This window comes from Elephas maximus, chromosome 13, assembly GCF_024166365.1.
Source record: "Elephas maximus indicus isolate mEleMax1 chromosome 13, mEleMax1 primary haplotype, whole genome shotgun sequence".
Taxonomy (NCBI): Eukaryota; Metazoa; Chordata; class Mammalia; order Proboscidea; family Elephantidae; genus Elephas; species Elephas maximus.
In genome coordinates, this window is record NC_064831.1 from 67213915 (window position 1) to 67238213 (window position 24299).

Sequence of the window (24299 nt, forward strand, 5' to 3'; positions counted from 1 at the left end):
TGAACTTTGTCAAATGCCTTTTCTGCATCAATTGATAAGATCATGTGGTTTTTATCTTTTATTTGTGTGATGGATTACATTAATGGTTTTTCTAATATTAAACCAGCCTTGCATACCTGGTATAAATCCCACTTGATCAGGGTGAATTATTTTTTTGGTGTGTTGTTGGATTCTACTGGCTAGAATTTTGTTGAGGATTTTTGCATCTATGTTCATGAGGGGTATAGGTCTATAATTTTCTTTTTTTGTAATGTCTTTACCTGGTTTTGGTATCAGGGAGATGGTAGCTTCATAGAATGAGTTGGGTAGTATTCCATCCTTTTCTATGCTTTGAAATACCTTTAGTAGTAGTGGTGTTAACTCTTCTCTGAAAGTTTGGTAGAACTCTGCAGTGAAGCCGTCTGGGCCAGGACTTTTTTTTGTTGGAAGTTTTTTGATTACCGTTTCAATCTCTTTTTTTGTTATGGGTCTATTTAGTTGTTCTACTTCTGAATGTGTTAGTTTAGGTAGGTAGTATTTTTCTAAGAATTTATCCATTTCTTCTAGGTTTTCAAATTTGTTAGAGTACAATTTTACGTAGTAATCTGAAATGATTCTTTTAATTTCATTTGGCTCTGTTGTGATGTGGTCCTTCTCGTTTCTTATTTGGGTTATTTGTTTCCTTTCCTGTTTTTCTTTAGTCAGTCTAGCCAATGGTTTATCAATTTTGTTAATTTTTTCAAAGAACCAGCTTTTGGCTTTGTTAATTTTTTCAATTGTTTTTCTGTTCTCTAATTCATTTAGTTCAGCTCTAATTTTTATTATTTGTTTTCTTCTGGTGCCTGATGGGTTCTTTTGTTGCTCACTTTCTATTTGTTCAAGTTGTAGGGACAGTTCTCTGCTTTTGGCTCTTCTTTTTGTATGTGTGCATTTATCGATATAAATTGGCCTCTGAGCGCTGCTTTTGCTGTGTCCCAGAGGTTTTGATAGGAAGTATTTTCATTCTCGTTGCTTTCTATGAATTTCCTTATTCCCTCCTTGATGTCTTCTATAACCCAGTCTTTTTTCAGGAGGGTATTGTTCATTTTCCAGGTATTTGATTTCTTTTCCCTAGTTTTTCTGTTATTGATTTCTAGTTTTATTGCCTTGTGATCTGAGAAGATGCTTTGTAATATTTCGATGTTTTGGACTCTGCAAAGGTTTGTTTTATTACCTAATATGTGGTCTATTCTAGAGAATGTTCCATGTGCGCTAGAAAAAAAAGTGTACTTTGCAGCAGTTGGGTGGAGAGTCCTGTATAAGTCAGTGAGGTCAAGTTGGTTGATTGTTGTAAGTAGGTCTTCCGTGTCTCTATTGAGCTTCTTACTGGATGTCCTGTCCTTCTCCGAAAGTGGTGTGTTGAAGTCTCCTACTATAATTGTGGAGGTATCTATCTCACTTTTCAATTCTGTTAAAATTTGATTTATGTATCTTGCAGCCCTGTCATTGGGTGCATAAATATTTAATATGGTTATGTCTTCCTGATCAGTTGTCCCTTTTATCATTATATAGTGTCCTTCTTTATCCTTTGTGGTGGATTTAAGTCTAAAGTCTATTTTGTCAGAAATTAATATTGCTACTCCTCTTCTTTTTTGCTTATTGTTTGCTTGATATATTTTTTTCCATCCTTTGAGTTTTAGTTTGTTTGTGTCTCTAAGTCTAAGGTGTGTCTCTCGTAGGCAGCCTATAGGTGGATCGTGTTTCTTTATCCAGTCCGTGACTCTCTGTCTCTTTATTGGTGCATTTAGTCCATTTACATTCAGCATAATTATAGATAAATAAGTTTTTAGTGCTGTCATTTTGATGCCTTTTCATGTGTGTTGTTGGCCATTTCATTTTTCCACATACTTTTTTGTGCTGAGACGTTTTTCTTAGTAAATTGTGAGATCCTCATTTTCATAGTGTTTGACTTTATGTTAGTTGAGTCGTTACATTTTTCTTGGCTTTTATCTTGAGTTATGGAGTTGTTATACCTTTTTGTGGTTACCTTATTATTTACCCCTATTTTTCTAAGTAAAAACCTAACTGGTATCGTTCTATATCGCCTTGTATCACTCTCCATCTGGCAGTTCAATGCCTCCTATATTTAGTCCCTCTTATTGATTATTGTGATCTTTTACCTATTGACTTCCATGATTCCCTGTTATGCGTATTATTTATTTATTTATTTTTAATTAATCTTAATTTGTTTGTTTTTGTGATTTCCCTATTAGAGTTGATATCAGGACGTTCTGTTTTGTGACCTTGTATTGTGCTGGTATCTGATATTATTGGTTTTCTGACCAAACAATATCCTTTAGTATTTCTTGTAGCTTTGGTTTGGTTTTTGCAAATTCTCTAAACTTGTGTTTATCTGTAAATATCTTAATTTCGCCTTCATATTTCAGAGAGAGTTTTGCTGGATATATGATCCTTGGCTGGCAGTTTTTCTCCTTCAGTGCTCTGTATATGTCGTCCCATTCCCTTCTTGCCTGCATGGTTTCTGCTGAGTAGTCTGAGCTTATTCTTATTGATTCTCTCTTGAAGGAAACCTTTCTTTTCTCCCTGGCTGCTTTTAAAATTTTCTGTTTATCTTTGGTTTTGGCAAGTTTGATGATAATATGTCTTGGTGTTTTTCTTTTTGGATCAATCTTAAATGGGGTTCGATGAGCGTCTTGGATAGATATCCTTTCGTCTTTCATGATGTCAGGGAAGTTTTGTGTCAGGAGTTTTTCAACTATGTTCTCTGTGTTTTCTGTCCCCCCTCCCTGTTCTGGGACTCCAATCACCCGGAAGTTATCCTTCTTGATAGAGTCCCACATGATTCTTAGGGTTTCTTCATTTTTTAAAAATCTTTTATCTGATTTTTTTTCAGCTATGTTGGTGTTGATTTCCTGGTCCTCCAGATGTCCCAGTCTGCATTCTAATTGCTCGAGTCTGCTCCTCTGACTTCCTATTGCGTTGTCTAATTCTGTAATTTTATTGTTAATCTTTTGGATTTCTACATGCTGTCTCTCTATGGATTCTTGCAACTTATTAATTTTTCCACTATGTTCTTGAGTAATCTTTTTGAGTTCTTCAACAGTTTTATCAGTGTGTTCCTTGGCTTTTTCTGCAGTTTTCCTTATTTCGTTTGTGATGTCTTGAAGCATTCTGTAGATTAGTTTTTTATATTCTGTATCTGATAATTCCAGGATTGTATCTTCATTTGGGAAAGATTTTGATTCTTTTGTTTGGGGGGTTGGAGAAGCTGTCATGTTCTGCTTCTTTATGTGGTTTGATATGGACTGCTGTCTCCGAGCCATCACTGGAAAACTAGTTTTCCCAGAAAATCCGCTAAAAAAAAAATACAGTCAGATCCCTATCAGAGTTCTCCCTCTGGCTCAGGCTATTCGGCTGTTAATGAAGCCGCCTGGGGCGGGTGGGGGAGGGATCAGAGAGATAGGAGAGTAGCACCTCAGAACATAGCCAGAGTTGCTTGTCTTGCTTGGAATGACTATTATATCTGAGATTTCCGCGGGGCGCGTTGCCTATGTGTGGTGGCTATGTGGAGATTGCCCCCGGGGGGTCTGGCCCGCTGGAGTCATGGTCAGATCCTCAGCTGCCAGCCCCACGCCCAACGTCAAGGTTCCCCTACTGGGACGGTGCACTCCCGACTCCAAAATCAGTCGCTGCCTCCCGGGGATTCCCCGTCCCGCCAGCCTCGTCACCGCGCCCCCGCGCTCTCCCCGCTCCAAGACCAGTCGCTGCCCCCCGGGGGCCTCCCCCACCGGCCGCGTCGCCACGCCGCCCTTGCGAACCGGCTGGGCCCCCCGCCCTGGGGCTAGTTCAGGGGGTGGAGCTGCTCCCCTCGCTTATGCCGTGCCCGCGCCCCGCCAAAATCCCGGTGGGACGGTTCCCTGGCTGGGACGCTGCTCTCCCCGCTCCAAGACCAGTCACTGTCTCCCGGAGACTTCTCCCACCGGCTGCGCCGCCACTCCGCCTGCACGAACCGGCTGGGCCCCCTCCCGGGATGAGTTCGGGGGCCAGGGCTGGGCCCCTTGTTTGTGCCGTCTGCCCCCCAGGCTCTGCCCCAAATCGGGCGCCGAAGGTCACCTGACTGGTATGCTGGCTCCAGGCTCTGAAAACAATCGCTGCCTCCCCGTATTTGTTCGTTCTCCGTCTCTAAATCTGTGGTTGTTGTTCAGGGTTCGTAGATTGTTATGTATGTGATCGATTCACTTGTTTTTCTGAGTCTTTGTTGCAAGAGGGATCCGTGGTAGCGTCCACCTAGGCTGCCATCTTGGCCCCGCCTCCGTATTTTTTTTGGGGGGGGCTATTATAAATGGTGTTCTTTTCCTGATTTCCTTTTTGTCATTTTCTTTATTGGTGTATAGGAATCCAACTGATTTTTGTATGTTTATCTCATATCTTGCAACTCTGCTGAATCTTTCTATTAGTTCCAGTAGTTTTCTCTTGGAGTCTTTTGGATTTTCTAAGTGTGGTATCATTTAGGGACAGTTTAACTTCTTCATTACCAATTTGGATGCCCTTTATTTCTGTTTCTTGCCTTATTGCTCCAGCTAAGACTTCTAATACAATGTTAAAAAGGAGTGGTGATAAAGGGCATCCTCGTTTTGTTCCTGTTCTCAGCCTCTCTTCCTTAAGAATGATGTTGGCCGTTGGTTTTGCATAGATACCCCTTATTATGTTGAGAAGTTTCCCTTCTATAACTATTTTATTGAGAGGTTTTATCAGGAATGAGTGTTGGACTTTGTCGAATGCCTTTTCTGTGTTGATTGAGATGATCATATGATTCTTTCCTTATCTTTTATTTATGTGGTGGATTACACTGATTGATTTTCAGGACAGCTTATTTTTGACCATTACCGCAGGCAGAACTCACTCTTGGCCTCCTGCTGCAGGGTTCTGCTTGGGCCTGGCCTCTTCCCAGCTTTGGCAAGTGTTACAGCTCTTTAGCTCCATGAGTCTAGGAGGTTCTCAGCTCAGGGAGCCTGAGTCCAAAGGACACGCTCTGCTCCTCGCTCTTCTTAATGGTAGTGAGGTCCCCCTCAACCTCTGTGGGATCACCCCTGATAGGCCTAGCAGAATGGCAGAACTGACCAGTCCCTTTAGTGGGCCACAAGCACTTTATTTGCATGGCCCCACCCAGTCATTTTGTGGGAGTTATAAGACCATGGCCAGAAAGGCCATATAAAAAGAGAAACCCATTGCCCTGTACCTTCTGAATTTAGACAAGCCATTTTGCTACATTACAATCCCTCATGGTTATTGTTCCCAAGAACACTCCCCAGTAAGCTTCCTGCACATACATGTACCAATACACACAAAAAGAAGATATAAGTGTAAGGTGGCCATAGCATTTATAACCTTAAGGCATCTACCGTATGCTATGAATTAACTTCTCATCTGTGTATCTAGAATGGTGCTAGTTATGTTCATTCTTGGGAGAATTAAAAATAATTTTCAAATAGTTTTCTGGGTGCAAATAATAAAGTTTGGTTGAGAATGGCTGACCTAGTCTTTTTTTTTTAAACTTGTTATAAAATATATATAGCATAAATTTTGCCATTTTAACCATTTTTAAGTGTATAGTTCAGTGGCATTAATTATTTTTAGAATTTGTGCAACCATCACCATTTGTTTCTAAAACTTTTTCGTTGACCAAACAGAAACTCTCTACCCATGAAGCATTAACTTTCCATATCCTTTTTCTTCAGCCCATGTAAATACTATTCTACTTTCTGTGGCTCTGCATTTGCCTATTCTAGTTTTTTCATATAAGTGGGATCATGCAGTATTTGTCCTTCTGTGCCTGGTTTCCCTTAGCGTAACATTGTTAGGGTTCATCCATGTCATAGCATGTATCAGAACTTCATTCCTTTTTATGGTGGAATAATAGTCCATTGTATGGATATACCACATTTTGTTTATCCATTCATCTGTTGACGGACATTTGGGTTCTTTCTCCCTTTTGGCCATTGTGGATAATGCTGCTATGAATATTCTTGTACAAGTATCTGTTTGAGTCCCTGCTTTCAATTCTTTTGGGTATATACGTAGGAGTGGAATTGCGGGGTCGTATGGTAAGTGCTACAGCTGCTAACCAAAAGGCTGGCAGTTTGAGTCCACCAGGAGCTCCTTGGAAGCTCTATGAGGTAGTTCTGTGGGGTTGCTATGAGTCAGAATCGACTTGATGAAAGTGGGTTTGGTGTTTTTTTTTTTTTAATGGTAACACTATATTTAATTTTTTGAGGAACTCCCAAATTGTTTTCCATGGCAGCCGCACCACTTACATTTGCATCAGCAATGTGCGAGGGTTCCAATTTCTCCATATCCTTGATAAGACTGTTATTTTCTTTTTTTAAAAATACTAGCCATCCTAGTGGGTGTGAAGTGGTATCTCATTGTGGTTTTGATTTGCATTTTCCTAATGACTAATGAGGAAACTTTGGTGGCATAGCGGTTAAGAGCTATGGCTGCTAATCAAAAGGTTGGCATTTTGAATCCACCAGGCACTCCTTGGAAACCCTATGGGGCAGTTCTGTTTTGTCCTATAGAACTGCTATGAGTTGGATTCAACTCAAGGGCAGTGAGTTTGGTTTTTTTGGAATGACTAAAGAAGTCTATTATCCTTTCATGTGCTTTTTGGCCATTTGTTTCTCTTCTTTGGAGAAATGTCTATTCAAATCATTTGCCCGTTTTTTAATTGGCTTGTTTATCTTATTGTCCTTGAGTTGTAGGAGTTCCTTATATATTCTAATATTAAACCCTTAGCAGGTATATGATTTACAAATATTTTCTCCCATTCTGTGGTTGTCTTCTCTTTCTTGATACTGTCCTTTGATGAATGCACAACAGTTTTTAATTTTGAGGAAGCCCAATTTATCCTTTTTTTTTTTTTCTGTTAAAAGTACAGTGCTTTATTTCCATATGTTTGTGAATTTTCCAGGTTTCCTTCTGTTATTGATTTCTAATTTTATTCCATTGTGCTCAGAGAAGATACCTTATATGATTTTAATCTTTTTAAACTTCCTGAAATTTGATTTGTAGCCTGTGGCTATTGTATTTGGATACATTTTAAGAATAATTTGGGGCCTAATATGATGGCACTTTCCTCTGGAAATATTTTCATTTACTTTTGGTAGATACCAAAATGGTAGCACTATTTTAAATTTACTGAGACTTGTTTTGTGACCTAACATATGGTCTGTGTTAGAGAATGACTCCTGTGTACCGGAGAAGAATGTGTATTCTGCAGTTATTAGATGGCATGTTCTATATATGTCTGTTAGGTCTAGTTGTTTTATAGTGTTGTTCAAGTCCTCTTGTTTCCTTGTTGGTCTTCTGTCTACTTGTTCTATCCATTACTGAAAGTGGTGTATTGAAGTCTCCAGCTATTATTGTAGAACTGTTTGTTTCTCCCTTTAATTCTGTCAATGTTTGTGGCATATATTTTGGGTCTCTGTTATAGGTGCATATGTATTTATAATTGTTATATATATTGAACTGACCCTTTTATCATTATATAACATTCTTCTTTGTCTCTTTAACAGATTTTGACTTAAAGTCTATTTGGTCTGGGATTAAAACCACTACCCCAGCTCTTTTGGCTACTGTTTGCATGGAATTTTTTTTTTCTATCCTTTCTCTTTCAACCTGTTTGTGTCTTTGGATCTAAAGTGGGTCCCTTATAGATAGCATATGGTTGGATCATGTTTTCCTCCTCACTTTGCCAGTTTCTGCCATTTGGAGAGTTTAATCTATTCACATATAAAGTAATTACTGATGAGGAAGAATTTCTGCCTTTTTGTTTTTTTCCTTCATTTCCTCCGGTACTGCCTACTTTTGTGTTGATTTTTTTGTAGTGAACCATTTTTATTCCCTTCACATTTCCTTTTGTAGGGAACCATTTTAGTCGTGTCTTGTTTCCTTTTGTATAAATATTTATGTATTTTCTTTGTGGTTACCACGTGGATTACATTTTAATCCCCTAAATTTACAACAACTGGTTTAAGTTGAAAAGAGCCCTAGTGGCACAACAATTCAGCGCCCGGCTGCTAACCAGAAGATTGCTAATTCGAACCCACCTAGTGGCTCCATGGAAGAAAGACCTGGTAATCTGCTCCCATAAAGATTTATAGCCTTGGAAACCCTATGGGGGCAATTCTACTGTGCCCTATAGTGTTGTTATGAGTCGGAATCAACTCATCGGCAGAGGGTGAATTGCATGCCTTAATTGTGCTCCTTAGCCCTAGTGGCTATGGATGGTTACAACCTTTGGGCATTGCCCACTGCCTCTTAGCCCTGGTTTCAGTCCTTCAGACAGCCCCCAGGCAAGTTAGAACAGACACACACAGTAATTTGAAAATGAAGTCTGCTCTGCTCTGACTAGTGACAGAGACCAGGCTCTCTCCCTGGAAGTGTGGACTGCTGCCCCTCTAAAATGGCTGCACTTAGACGTGGAGGGGGTGGGATGCAGGTGAGTAGAAAATAAAAGCTTTCCTACTGTATAATAGTTGACTTTTTCTTGATTCAGCATTGGCTTAGTTGCTGTAACGCTTTGACTGGTTTCCAGAATTCTGACAAAGTTGGTTCTGCAAGTTTCTGCTTATTTATTTTTCGTGTTTTGGAGGATGAATGGGAACATGCTGTTATCTTGCTGCAGCCCCTTTTCATTTCCTTTTGACCAGTGCTTTTTTTCTTTTGTGAAGAGGAGAATTTTTGCTAAGTGAAATCTTACAGGAATGACCCATTTGTAAAACAGCTGAAAATGGTGGTGCTTTGAGGTGAGCTGGTAATTAAGAACCCGACTCTGGAGTCAGATTACTTGGGCTCATAACCTGGCTCTGCTTCCTAGCTACATGACCACCAAGCTCCTCATCTGTAAAGTCAGGATAATGATAGCATCTACATCATAGAGTTTAAAATAAGATATTGTAGATAAAAATGCTAGTACAGTGCTTTATAAATGTTATTTTGATTAATTTGGTTAAAGCAAAACTGGGGGGCCAATCTGGCAGTCCTACTTGCTTCCTGGCCCTCACTTTTTCCTATGGGGTAGCTCCTGAGGTACCTACCTGGAACCCCTAGCCTTCTTTTGATGTAGTTTGGAAACCTCTGATCTAGTTCATCTCCCTCAATTTGCATATGAGGAAACTGCTCCGGATTGAGGGATAACATTTTAGAAGGTCACAGACTGGTTCCACCTGGCCTAGGCTTTGCACACAATCATTATTGCTGAATGAAGCCACACAAGCATGCCTAGGTGCTTCACATTCCTTTTAGGTGGTAGCTGAGAAATGGAAGGTAGAACACTGAGTTAGAAGAAAACATTAAAAAATTATAAAGGAGTCAATTGACAAGTACCTTTATAACGTATATACCAAAAATCCATTGCCGTCGTGTCAATTCTGACTTACAGTGACCCTTATAGATGAAGTAGAACTGCCCCATGAGGTTTCTCAGACTGTAATCTTTACGGAAGCAGAATGCCTGACACATCTTTCTCCCGTGGAGCACCTGGTGGGTTCAAACTGCTGACCTTTTGGTTAGCAGCAGAGTGTTTTCCATAACCACTGTGCCACCAGTGCTTCTTATGGTGTATATAATGCTCAGTAAAAATTGATCAGATACATGAACTGAATGGGTCTTAAATGTATTCTTTTGTTGTTTACTTTTATGCATCTCCTATTTTTGAAGAGTCTTTTAAAAAGAATATACGGTCTTTCCCTGGCCGTTCCAAAAACCTCAACAATTCCTTAGGAGAACTGCCTAATTTATGTTATGATAGAACTATAATTTACAGCAGATATGGGCCTTCTGCCACCAAATCTTGGATTTATTCTTCAAGCGGTGATAGAAATCTCATAATTTTTATGGTAAATGATGTACGAAACATAATCAAAAATATGGTGTCTGATATATATTGGTAATAAATAGTTTGTTACGGGCAATTCTTGTGAAATGTGATTTAAATCATAAATTATGTCATTGGGTCTTAATTACAAAGTCCTTTATCAGATATTGTGCTCTTCTGATTAAAAAAGCAAAAGCACCATGTAATTAATTCTATAGATGTAATATTGAAGAAAGCATTAGACTCTGGAGATACGAAATGAACAGGCATGGTACTTGCCTTTCAAGAACTTTCCTTCCATCCCAGAAATTGTCAATTGTTACAAATTTTCTGGAAAACAGTTTGTGGCAGTTCGTATCAAGCCTTAAAAATATGCCTGCCTCTTGATTTAGCACTTCTGCTTCTAGGAGTTTGTCGTAAGAGAATCTAAGATGTGCGTAAAGACTGTTAGCCTTAAATTTAACACCCTTCCTTCTTAGTGGAAGTTTGTTATTGTGAAAAAGAAAAAATTATACAGATATTTGATTTGGCAGCAGCGAAGGTCTCATTCTGTTCTCTTACTTGCACTGAGTAAATGAAAAAGGGAGGAAGTTTACCTGCTCATCTACAATGCATTGATTCCTTCCTCTGGCATATCCTGCTCGTGGTGCCCTTCTCATCCTCCCCACCCTCAGCTTCATGTGGCTTTGGAAGTATTCCTACGTCTGGAAATATTGCCTACTAAGGAGTAGAGCCTCTGGCTCCCTGCTCTGGGATTGGGTTCAGCAAGGGTTGAGGCGGTTTAGAGAGCTGGGAGAAGATTGGGAATGAAGTGGTAAAGGTAGGTACCTTAGGGCTAAGAAGGGTCCCCATCCTGTTGAGTGTTGGGCAGAATCTGGGGTAGTCTCCTAGGGAAGCAGAGCAGTTAGAGTAAATGCTGGTCAGCTTCCAATCAGAAGGGCTTTGGAAGGGACTCTCATCTATTGTTGAGTGCAAAGATTCAGCTACAAGGATGGTCTTCTCTGCGTTCTTTATAATAATAACAAAATGCTAATAACCCAAATTTCTATAAAAACTGGTTAAGCTGGTATGCCTATGTACTATGCCAATAAAAAAGTAAAGAATATTAAAAAATAGCAATTGGCGTTTACAATATAGTAAATGAAAAGAATGTATTTTGTAAAATCTGCACATTAGTTGTGTAATCAGTGTTACAGTCCCATGCCTTTTCGTCTTCAGTCACAATTTGGGTAAATTTCATTCTATGCTTTCTTCACTTCAGCTTTAGAGCTAAAGATTATTATTATTGTACTTTAGATGAAGGTTTACAGAACAAACTAGTTTCTCATATTGTTTCATGACATTGGTTAACAACCCCACGACATGTCAACACTCTCCCTTCTCGTCTTGGGTTCCTTATTACCAGCTTTCCTGTCCCCTCCTGCCGTCTAGTCCTTGCCCCTGGGCTGGTGTGCCCCTTTAGTCTTGTTTTGTTTTATGGTTGAAGGGTGACCCTCAGGAGTGACTTCATTGCTGAACTGAAAGTGTCCAGGGGCCACGCTCTTAGGGTTTCTCCAGTCTCTGTCAGGCCAGCAAGTCTGGTCTTTCTTTTTGAGTTAGAATTTTGTTCTACATTTTTCTCCAGCTCTGTCTGGGACCCTCTATTGTATAGAGCTGAAGATTATTGCTGAATTAAGCCACACAACCATGCCTTTTGATCTTCAGTGCCTTTCTTTTTCACTTCTCATTGCCATTTCTGACAAGGATCACTAAAAACCTGTTGCTCTCGAGCTGATTCTGACTCATAGCAACTCTATAGGATAGAAGAGAACTGCCCGATAGGGTTTCCAAGGCTATAATCTTAATGGAAGCAGGCTGCCACGTCTTCCTCCTGCGGAGCGGCTGGTGGATTCGAACCACCAACTTTTCAATGAGCAGCCGAGTGCTTTAACCACGGCACCACCAGGGTTCATTCCGACAAGGATAGTTCCAAAACTTTCTTCTTTCCTTGTGTTTTTGCACGGCAGGAACACCTAAGCTTCCCTCCTCTCCACCTCCACTTGACGGTACACTTCACGCTCTGCAGCTGCCAACGTGCTGGAACTCTGCATCATTTGGAAACTGTTCTGTCTTTCATAATAATAGTTTGTACGCGAACAAGCCTTATTTTCTGTAAAATCTTTGAGTGTGGGAATCATTCTATTTCATCTTTGTGTTCCTGGTGTTTGAAATTATTCCAGATGACCATGAACTTGCTGGTTTCTTGATAGTCTGCAGTAAATACGGCCACCATTTATTGGTTGGTTCCAAGATACTGTCTGCAAGCTTTTTTTTTTTTTTCAGAAGCGTATATGAACAGTTGAAACCCTAGCAAAATTGCTGCTTCACGTTACATTTCAAAAACAGTCTTTTTTGTCAGTCATTTTGGTTTTGAATACATTTTGCCTGAAACAGTGGAAATCAGTTTTAGTAATTGATTTCAAGCCCATTATTTCTGGATAATACTCTTTAGCAGTATTGCTGTAACTGAATGTAATTGATAGTAGAATTCAACCAGTTCCTAGTTTAATAGTTAATATGCTCTTTTGAAGGATTTTAAATTTAGGTATATTTAGCAGTCGCTCATTGGACATAGATTAGTGAGAAAGTTGCCTTGAAATAATTTTTAAACATTCCTAAGAGAGGAAGACTAATTTGCTTTTTCCGTTTTTACTGGGTAAGAATATTAGCAGTAGAGTGATGGATAAAAATAGCCCAGTTTTTGTTATTGAGCAAGTATTTTATAAATACATTTATAGAACTGAGTGTTGTGTAAAAAATAGTTTTCTTTAAAGCACCTCTACCTAACAAGTATAATAAAAAAACCTATTTGTATGACAATATTCTTATTTTTCCTTCTTTTTAGGCCTCATTGCTACGATTTCAGAGTACCCTGGTAATAGTTGAGCATGCAAACGATACCCTAGTACCCATTACGTTAAACACCATCACTGCCGCCAAATGTCTTGGAGGTGAAGTATCCTGCTTAGTAGCTGGAACCAAATGTGACAAGGTGAGAAATTTTTAAGGTCAGCCATAGCAAATATAATCTCTATCAAGAGACAGGGAAAGATGGCAACAGAGAATTATGCTGAGGATGTAACCCAAATTGGGCTCTAATCCTCTTTAAGTGGCCAGTGTCACAGCTATTACTCTGTGTGAGAAAGGAACTAAAAGGTTTGCTCACTTAGCATTTTATCTTTTGGGATGAAGTAGAATTCTTGGTTTAGTTTCCCTGGCACCGTCATATGTACCACCAGGTACCAAGTAGAATGATAATATTTGAGTCCCCTTAGGGGTTAATAGTCGATACCTTTTTTGTACTGATGAATATACTTGCTAATTGCATTTAATTCCTGGAAGTGGTAAATCTGGGCAAAGTATCACAGGTGTTAATTTTTAACTGGTAGGGGAATTCCAATGTAAGTACTATTCTTTCCAAACTAAGCTGGTGCTAAGAGATACTCTTTTTTTTTTTTTTTTCCTGGTGTTTTTGGAATAAGATAATGGCAAACCACTAACCACCTAGGAAGATGTTATAATAACCACCTAGAAAGATGTTATAATATTGTCTGCAGGGTCTGTGCCACTGGGCTGCAGAAATCATGCTTTGGTTAAGTTTACACAGCTTGAGCTACCAAGTCCTTCTCAGTCCGTACAGAAGCTGCTGAGTGTGTAATTGGGAGTTTGGAACTCAGAGGGAGAAATCTGGAGAGAGCATGTTTCTTTCTAGAGCATTTTCTTTATGTATTTTTTATTAAATGGCACTGATGCAGAGCATGTAATAATGCAGGTTCAGAATGTTGGGGGTCACTTCTGTTTAATTTCTTACATGAATTGATATCTTGAAAGAATGGATTCTAGCAGGTTTAGGGTTGTTTTAAGTAGATTTTTTTTTAACTTAAATCCTACTAACAACTATTAAATCTTATATAGTTGATACAAACCACAATGCATGATAAAATATAAAAAATAAAAAAATAAATTGTCTATTTTAGTTGCCCTGCTTTCAGATATACAAGTTCTAGTTTTTTTCCTCTGTTATTTTAAATAATTATTATTACTTTAAAATACTTGAAATGATATTTTATTTATACTGTTTTGAGAAAAAGCAAAACAGAAACCATCTTTTCTACTCAGTTCCATCTTATCATGCCATGGTCTACCTTAAAGAAAAATAATCACTACTTGTATAAAAGACTGTATTAATAGCGTAGGCAAAGTTCAGTACTATACTGTTTTCTCTAGCTATTTATCATAAGCACTAAGTTCTTCTATACAGTGCCAGAAGTTTTTAACAGGTAAAAAAAAAAAAAAGGTAATTTTGATGGAAAATTTTGTTCCATTTTATATCACAGTCTGCTGTATAGCTCCTTTGGAGTTAATTGTTGTTAGGTGCCGTTGAGTCAGTTCCAGCTTATAGTGACCCTATGTAAAACAGAACAAAACACTGCCCTGTCCTGTGCCATCCTCAGAATTGTTGTTAAGCTTGAGCCCATTGTTGCAGCCATGGGGTCAGTCCATCTTGTTCAGAGTCTTCCTCTTGTTTGCCAACCCTCACTTTACCAAGCATGATGTCCTTCTCCAGGAACTGGTCCCTCCTGATAACATGTCCAAAGTATGTGAGATGAAGTTTTGCCATCCTTGCCTCTAAGGAGCATTCTGGTTGTACTTCTTCCAACACAGATTTGGAGTTGATTAGAATATCTTGATTAGACATTCTTTTAAAGTTAGAGAAGCCAGATATACAGCCATCCATAATAAAGTGGTGATGGTCAGTGAGGGACTCTGTGGTATGACCTAGTCTGCCAGCAAATACTTGGTTTATATCTTATGTTGTTTAGCAGAGGTACTTTTGCACTGTCTTCTCTTTATTGAATATTGTTGCAACTTCACAATCCAGCTCCCAGTGAGTTTTTTTAATGCCAGTCATCAGTGAATCAGAATGGAGGTAGACAAGCAGAAGATAGTAATATGACTGGCATGACCCTGCTGAAGCAGAAACCAGTATGCTGTAGTTAAAGATACTTAAAAAAGGGAATTCTAATGCCTTTTGTATAGAGCAAATTTGAGTGATCAGAAAGCTTTTTCGGAACACTATCCTGATTCCAAACAAGAAAAATGAGAAATTAAAATAAAAATTTTGCTTTTTCATGGATAAATATATGTACAGGGACAGGAAATCAGTGATTGACGATGGGCTAGTATATAAAATTTTTTCTGTTGCCCACGTGCACTAATTTAAATATCAGCAGAAATTATTATTGCCCAATAAAGTGCAGCAGCTTATAAAGTAGCATGGTTAAGTCTTGTTCTTCATCTCTAGGAAACCCTAAGTCTAAAATACATTGGATCTGTTGTTGTGTGGGAGAGAACCTAACCATTGCCTCTTTTTTACCATTTCTAAAATGATGAACTTAACAGTTGCATTAAGCCAAAAGTAAAGAGCACAATTTACAATTAAATTTGAGTAGAGCTGCGTTCATTTTGGCAGGAATTTTTGCTGAAAAAATCCCCTGTAGTAAACCTGTGTAAGGTAAATTAGTACTACAATCAACTGGCCTAAGATTTTCTTTGTTAAAGATTTATTTATTTATTTAGTATTCTTAAGTAGCCCTTTTTCTAATAAGACTGTTTTTAAAAGTTGGCCATCATATTTGCGATGGTTGGCTGTATTCATATATTTCTCTTAGATGGATAATTAAAAACTCTTTTAATCACAGGTGGCACAGGATCTTTGCAAAGTAGCAGGTGTAGCAAAAGTTCTGGTGGCCCAGCATGATGCCTACAAAGGCTTCCTGCCAGGTGAGATTTTCCAGTGGAAAAAATGTCTAAATTATGCTTGAATGGATGAATATGAGGATATTATGAAATGTGTTTATCAAATGTGCTTCATTCTCAGAGGAACTGACGCCATTGATCCTGGCAACCCAGAACCAGTTCAATTACACACACATCTGTGCTGGAGCATCTGCCTTTGGAAAGGTGAGAAGACTGAGCATGTGGGATCTGGTGTCACTACTCTGAAAGGCTAGATTTCACTGTGCCAGAAATGTACAACCGACTTTGTTTAGATAGCTGACCCTGAGTCTGCTGATTTAATGTGATAGTCTTGCCAAAATTTACTCTTTCAAGATTTTGTCATAATGTGTTAAAATGCTGCTTCCAGGTTTTCGCATTTTGTAGTGGAGAAAACTCTATTTAGACTGTTTTAAAATGATGTTTGTTTAAAAACGATGTTGAGCTCTGTGTGTGTGTGTGTGTTTGTGATTTGTATAAGTAACCCTTTTTAAGAGATGCCTTGTTTGTGTGGCTGATGAATATTTAGAAAGGCTAAATCATCTCTACTTGGGGGATTTGGGAAGGGCTGAGTGGTGGCTGAAGTTACCCTCAGGGTAAAGAAAGCTGTAATCTGATCCTGTGCATTGTGATGTCTGAGGGAAGAATGTGCCAGCAGATGGGTGCCCTGGTAGTCTGCAGGAAGTTTTAACGGGGGTGGAGGGTAGAAGGAGCCCAAGAGAAGGAATTTGTTAGTGGACTTTTCTTGCTATCTCTGTAGCCAAGGGTATTATCCTAACTCCCTTTTTCTTTTATTCTATTTGTAATAAGCTGCATCTTCAGGCTTTATTTTTACTTTTTAAAATTATAAAGTGAGATGTACACAGATGCCTTCTTATTGTGAAGGCTGCATGCAGTGTATAAGTATGCAGAGCAAGGTATCAAAGGCCCTTTTTTATTCCCAACTCACTCTTCCCTCCTCAGAGGTATAACTCTTAACAATTGTACATTCTTTTAGGTCTCTTTCTACGGATCTTAAAATTGTAATGCACGTACAAGTATTTCTTTTATTTCTAAAATGCAATTGTATGACATGAATTGTTTTATGACTAGTGGATTTGACCATGTCTTGAAGATATTAGCTCATAATGTGTCTGTCTCATTTTTTATAGCTGTATAATGTTCCATACTTAACCAAGGATGGGCAGTTAGGTTGTTTCAAGTTTTTTTACATTTGTAAACATTGCTGCATACATCTTTGTATACATGTGCTGATATTTAGTTACAATAGATTTCTAGAAGTGAAATAACTGTGCTAAAACTATGTGCAGTTAAAATTTTGATATATTTTGCTAAATTGCTCTCTTAAGAGGATGCCAAAATTTACACTCCACCAGTTGCACGTGAGAGTACCTTGTGAACGCTTGGTGTTATATATTTCAACATTCTCCCTTCCCCTGATCTGATGGGTAGAAATTTATATCTTGCTTAATTTTGCATTTCTCTGATTGCTAGTGAGACCAAACATCTTTTCACACATTTACCAGTCATTTTAATTTCTCCTGTAAGTTTTCTTGATTTGACTTTTTTTCCCTTTTAAATTCATAATTCTGTTACAGTTGATTTTTAAATATGAGTTTGGGAAATAAGATATGAGCTCTTCCATCAGGTACCCGTTGAGTGGCAACAACATTTAGGTTCCAGTATATTGATCTCTTTTCTTGCAAAATGAATAGAATTTGGTGAATATTTTCCTGTGGTCCAGTATTGCTTCTAGGCCTGAGGAATCATGGCAAACTGTGCAGGGACTTTGTACAGTTACCCATGTAAATGGCATGGAGGTGGGAAAGGAAATAGATGATGCCAATATGACTGACGTGACGCTGCTAAAGCAGAAACTAGTATGTTGTAATTAAAGATTTGATAAGTTTGTTATTAACCCCTAGAATTCTCAGTTTAAACTCGTTAAAATTTTTCACTTAAGGCTAATATAAATGAATGACTTAAGGTGACTTTTTAGGCAACAACAGAATTTTCAACCTACAGTATAAACAAACGTTTAATGGACAATTCTTTATCAGGTCACATTGCAGACTCATAAATTACTCAATTTTTGCATGGAGTTTAGTAATTGATAGGTAAGATGGTTCCATAGACATGTATGGCGTTCGGCTGGATATTTACCTTCCTGAAGCCTGTTTTTCTTATATGTAAAGTAATGGAGTTCAGCCAGGTGATCTACCAGTTTGAGAAGTTAAAAAATGGAGTGGGTTTTCTCTATGGTAGATTTCTCTTTCCCTGGAGATGGTTAAATCAGAGACTTGACACCCAGCTACTTACTATACTGTGGGATATTGTAAAAGGACTTACTGCAGTAGATGAACATTGAACCAGAAGATCTTTGTGGACCATTTGATCTCTGAGAATTTTTATTCTAATCTTGGATGACTTAAACAATTTCATGAGCCTGAAGCTTCTGTGGTGACAGTTGACCTGAAAGATTGTTAGACAAAGGAAAGGTGTTTGTTGTGTTTTATTAGCCAGATTTTAACAATCTGGCCTTGATTGCTGTGTTGTAATATTTGGGTCACATAATAATAAATGATGCTGCAGCCCCTGAATGGGTTTGGAATGAGACCCCATCAGATGAAGCTAAACAACTTGCTCTGCCACAGTCCTTCGCCAACAGTGGTATTGATATAATACACATTTATATTGGTATGCCAGGGTTTTTAATTTTGTGAAGATGAAAAGAACATGACAGTTATTGCTTCCCCTTCAGTGTGGTCAAGTCTGTTAGAGAGTGTAGCGATATATTCGTTTACCGTCCACCCTTTTAGAGTAGTTGGATGGAAGAACAGATGTAGAAAAACATATATATGCCTTTAAGCACCACAGTAATTTTTTTTTCAAGATGTGCTAAAGTCAAACAAGGGGTAATGAAATGTCAAGACATTAAATTCGAGGCATTTTAGAAAGTTCTAAAACTTTAAAAAAGTCAGTCTGCAGAACATAAAATCTGTGAGAGAAATCTGCTTAGCCAGATAACAATATTCCAGTGGTATTTCTTTTCTTTTCTTTTTTTTTTTATTAACTTTTATTGAACTTCAAGTGAACGTTTACAAATCAAGTCAGACTGTCACAAAAAAGTTTATATACACCTTACTCCGTTCTCTCACTTGCTCTCCCCCTAATGAGTCAGCCCTTCCAGTCTCTCCTTTGGTGACAATTTTGCCAGCTTCCAACTCTTTTTTTTTTTACTCCGTTCTCTCACTTGCTCTCCCCCTAATGAGTCAGCCCTTCCAGTCTCTCCTTTGGTGACAATTTTGCCAGCTTCCAACTCTCTCTATCCTCCCATCCCCACTCCAGACAGGAGATGCCAACACAGTCTCAAGTGTCCACCTGATATCATTAGCTCACTCTTCATCAGCATCTCTCTCCTACCCACTGTCCAGTCCCTTTCATGTCTGCTGAGTTGTCTTCGGGAATGGGTCCTGTCCTGGGCCAACAGAAGGTTTGGGGACCATGACCGCCGGGATTCCTCTAGTCTCAGTCAGACCATTAAGTATGGTCTTTTTGTGAGAATTTGGGGTCTGCATCCCACTGATCGCCCGCTCCCTCAGGGGTTCTCCGTTGTGCTCCCTGCCAGGGCAGCCATCGGTTGTAGCCAGGCACCATCTAGTTCTTCTGGTCTCAGGATGATGTAAGTCTCTAGTTCATGTGGCCCTTTCTGTCTCTTGGGCTCATAGTTATCGTGTGACCTTGGTGTTCTTCATTCTCCTTTGCTCCAGGTGGGTTGAGACCAATTGATGCATCTTAGATGGCCGCTTGTTAGCATTTAAGACCCCAGACGTCCAGTGGTATTTCTTGAACAGCTCAAGAAGGTGGTTCAGGAAGAGGGTTACTCACAGAAGCAGGCTTTCAATACTGACAAATCTGGTTTGTTTTGGAAGTAGATGTCTTTCAAACCAATTAAGTTCCAACCGTTTTTTACCCCAAACCCTTTTTTCTGTTGGTTCTCAATTTTTTTCTAATTTTGGTTTTACAAAACTGGTACTTTTCAATAGCTTCTCTACTATGGTTGACAAAGGATTACTACATAATGTAAGTAACGATAAACTGGAAATTAGAAAACCTCTCTCTCCTGTTAGAAATATGACAGGAGAGAAATTGACTCAGGCTTCCAGCACTTGTTAGCATTGATTTATGTAGAACTACTTATTTTTTTTTTTTACTTATTAGATATAGTTTGGAGATAGGGACACAAAAGAAAAAGCAAAACTTTTGCCTTCAGGATGCTCATAAATCTAGTTGAGGGTTATATAACGTGTATTAAAAATTATTGTAAAACAAGATAACATGTTAGTACCAATTCATATAGTGTAATTGTACATATATGTGGGAGGATGTAGAATAAATGGGAAATTAGAGGATAATCTGAGGTAATTCTTGGAGAGCAGAGAAGGTTTGGGGTTGGAAGGGAGAGAGATTTGAGACTGTGCCCATAGGAGGCAGTGTCATGTACCAAGTTCAGGAATGAGATGGAGTAAGCTTTATATAGAAATCAGTATAGAATTCAGCTTTTCTATTCATGTGATAAAAGCAGCACCTCACTTTTTTTGTGATCATATAGTGTTAAGATTAAGATCCAAGAGCACCTTTGAACCTGGAAAGCATGGATATATCAGTCTTCACTGACTGTCCTCTGTTTCAGAGCCCTCGAGTCATAGAATTTTAGATGAGAGGGGTAGGGATTCTCCTCCCCACATTGTTAGGTGCAGTAGCTGAGACCTGGGGAGAGAATGACTTTCCCTAGGGTCCCAGCTAGTGAGAGCAAAGCTGTCCAATGTATCTATTTCAGAGATGTTATATGCTTCTATAAGGAAAAGCATGTAAATATATTCTTGCCACACTCTTTAGACATACCATACAGGCTGTTCTTCACCTTCCTCATTCTCTTTTTTTTTTTTTGCGGGGCGGGGGTGTGGGTTTACATAGAGTTTGTTGTGTAGGTAAACTATAATTTATATAACTCATCTCCTGCTGATGGGCATTTAGGTAATTTTGATCTTTTACAACATCAGTTTTAAAAAAGGTGAAAAGATCTGCTTCGAAATTGTTTTCTTTCATATAGAGTAAATATAACTAAAAACCAAACCTGTTGCTGTCCTGTTGATTCTGACTCATAGCAACTCTATAGGACAGAGTAGAACTCCCCTATAGGGTTTCCAAGGCTATAACCTTTATGGAAGCAGACTGCCACATTTTTCTCCCACAGAGCGGCTGGTGGGTTTGAACTGCCAACCTTTGGTTAGCAGCCGAGCGCTTAACCACCGTACCACCAAGGCTTCTTAAGTAATTATGCACAAGTATAATCTTTTTTTTTTTTCAGTATTTGAGAATACTGAAATTGCTACTCTTCTAAATAGTTTTCTATATTCATTTATTTAAATCAGTCATCCATAACTGTCATACTTTTTAAGTGGCATTCACTAAAGCAAACATTATATCTCATAATTCAATGTATTGAACTAAAGGAGTTTACTTACTGTTGCTAGGTGCCACTGAGTTGTTTTCAATTCATAGTGACTACATGTGACAGGATGGAACTACCCCATAGGGTTTCTTGGCTATAACCTTCATGTAGAACTCATAAAACTCCTAATATAGTTAGAATACTAATAGACTCCCACTTAATCTCAAAGGCTGTTAAAAAAGCTGTGCTTGAAGTCATGGTATGTCTGAGGGTGAATGTGAAATATAAAATATTTAAATTAACGTCTTTACGGAATATGCGTTTAGAGAATGACATTGCTGATAGTTTATAGACATCAAATCAGCATGTATGTGTGTAACTGCTTCTTTTGCTTTTAGAACCTTTTGCCCAGAGTAGCAGCCAAACTGGATGTTGCCCCAATTTCTGACATCATTGCCATCAAGTCACCTGACACGTTCGTGAGACCCATTTATGCAGGTGAGTACACAAAGAAGATAATTAACATGTTAAATCTTAGTAAATTTTAAAAGCAGAACTTAACCTTGGAGATAGGATTTTAAAACAAGCTACCCGGTTGCTTTAGATGGACCATCTTAAAGGTTTCTGGGAAAAATCTTAGCCATAGAATTGCTGCCAAACAGTGACTTGGCATTCTCAACAATAGACCCAGAGCACAGTCCTTTCCTACCTGGCCGTTCAGTTTGTATTGAGATTTTTCCAATGGTCAATAAAATTAGATTCACTGTTTCAATATATTCTATAAGTGGCACCTGGAAAAGCAAATCTTTTTTTAAGTAGTATTCTCAATCTTCTTTGCTTCTCCTATTCTATTTCTGTCTGCGTTAAGAAATTCATTTCAGCGTCACTTGATTGATCTCTTGCTAAGCCTACTGATCTCCAGTGGGACTGGAGAAGGCAGTGAACTCTTTGTTCTTTCTGATTAAAGTTGTGCATTTCAGTGTAAATGTGAACGGTCAATTCTCAAACCAAACCTTTTATCTTCAGTAATGTTTGAGGCGAAATATTTGGTCACAGTTTAGGTCACTCTTAATGTGATTGCTAAGCCATAAGAAATGCCTCAAACCTTTTAAAATCTTGGCTCATCCACACTTCCTGTCCTTTATGCCCTATCATGTTATCACATATTTTCCTCCCATAGGATGCATAGTAGCTTTATTCTTATTAACTTATTGCAGTTCATACTGTTATGAGTTACTGAATGTGGCTTTTTCTTTGTTTGGATAGGGAAGCTTTGCTGTTTTCCTTTTAGGGAAGGTATACCTTACTAGTATGTCTCTCTGTTTCAGTTTTTTAACTTCCAGGAAGGTCAGCACCTGTCCTGTTTTTAAAGACGTCCTAGGCTGTACACATATCCACTGATACCCTTCTTCACTGTTAATGGTCCTCTTTTTTCCTGTATTTGGTAAAGGTAGAAAACAACTAGTCCACAGTTATTTTCTTACCTGGTCTTTGTGAAGTAAATTCTGCCTCAAAGGAGTACTTGTTTTGTTGCTTTTTGAAGGATTCTGTTTTTTAAAAGCCAATCTTTGTGTTATAGGAAATGCCCTATGCACAGTGAAGTGTGATGAGAAAGTGAAGGTGTTTTCTGTCCGAGGAACGTCTTTTGAAGCTGCAGCAACAAGCGGAGGTAGTGCCAGTTTGGAGAAGGGTGTGTGTTAATTTTTTCTTTTTAAATTCAGATTATATTAGATTAGAGATGACCTCTGGTTGAATTTCTGATTCAGAGCATTTTGAAGTACAATTTAAACGATGTTCCCAAGTTGAGTCCGTTCCAACTCAGTGACCCTATAGGACATCAGTATTACTTGGGAGAGTCAATATAATAGAAGAATGTAATATAGTAAATGCATAAAGGGTGTTATACTTTAACATATACAGTATCTTATTTTAACTCAATAGAGAAGGGAGTATTGTAGTTTTACAGCTAGACTCAGAGAATTCAATAACTTCTCAAAAGTCATGCAGCTAATAGGTAATATAACTCTTTAACTCTTTCCAAATCTGAGAAACTGAGATTAGGAGCACAGAAATTCAAAGTAACTACTAACAAACTTAAATTCATAGAAATAAGTATTTGTGTGTTTCTCTTAAAAGTGATTGCTATCATAGAACTTAAAATCACAGGCGTTGTTTGCTTTGTATCAATGTGTGCAGCATCAAGTGCTTCGCCAGTGGGGATATCAGAATGGCTTGACCAGAAGTTAACAAAAAGTGATCGGCCTGAGCTAACTGGTGCCAAAGTGGTGGTATCTGGTGGTAAGTGAAATATTGTAATTTCTAAATTTTAAAAGATGTTGTAAACTTGTAATACTTTGATCTTGTTAGTATTTATTTCAGAGGAGCATAGATTTTTTTTCAAATATAAGAAGTAGTTACGTGGCAATATTATTCCTATTTTACCAATAAGGAAAATGAAGTCAAAATTATGAGCTTAATATACAGTTTGGACTTTCTGTTGCAAATCTGTGTCACTGGCACCAGGGGGAGCATGGTACAAATCTCATCTTAATAGGTTTGCTCTTGTGCACTTGTGTCATTGTCTTATTGACTTGCTTCCATGTTAATCTGCAGAGTACGGTTGGCTTCCGAATCATAGAAAAACTAATTGGAATCTTAGGGCCATGTTGTATGATTCCCATTGTTCACTTCCAAGGTTGTCCAGGTCTCTGTGGATATCTTTGAAAGTTTCTTCACATTTAATATCTGGAGTGTTAATATTGCACAAGTCTTCTTTTTTTTTTTTTTTTAAGCTTGTTTGTCCATGCCATTGGTAATGCTGCACATGCCTGATTAATTCTTTTTCCTAAATGTTATTTATTTTATTGTTGCTGTTGTTAAGATTATACACAGCAAAACATAAACAACAATTCAGCAGTTTCTACAGGTACAATTTAGTGACATTGGTTACATTCTCTGAATCGTGCAGCCATTCTCACCCTTCTTTTCTGAGCTGTTCCTCCCTCATTAACATAAACTCACTGCCCCCTAAGGTTCCGGTCTGATCTTTGGAGTTGCCATTGTCAATTTGATCCCATAGCATAATGCTCAAGACAGACATTTTTTACTTGTTAAGCTAAACTATTGTTTAGTTTTAAGATGACTTCAGGGAATATTTTTGGCTTAAGCTTT

At 38.3% G+C, this 24299-nt stretch overlaps 1 protein-coding gene across 2 annotated transcripts in view; it reads left to right on the forward strand.

Annotated features, from left to right (window-relative positions):
• Window positions 1–24299, forward strand: part of ETFA (electron transfer flavoprotein subunit alpha) — a 94652-nt gene that overhangs the window by 13021 nt on the left and 57332 nt on the right. For both annotated transcript variants that reach the window (XM_049852869.1, XM_049852868.1), the window contains 6 exons: window positions 12741–12887; window positions 15598–15679; window positions 15777–15859; window positions 21527–21626; window positions 22708–22818; window positions 23325–23426. In XM_049852869.1, coding sequence (XP_049708826.1) covers window positions 12741–12887; window positions 15598–15679; window positions 15777–15859; window positions 21527–21626; window positions 22708–22818; window positions 23325–23426 — 625 coding nt within the window. The remainder of the gene's footprint in view (window positions 1–12740; window positions 12888–15597; window positions 15680–15776; window positions 15860–21526; window positions 21627–22707; window positions 22819–23324; window positions 23427–24299) is intronic.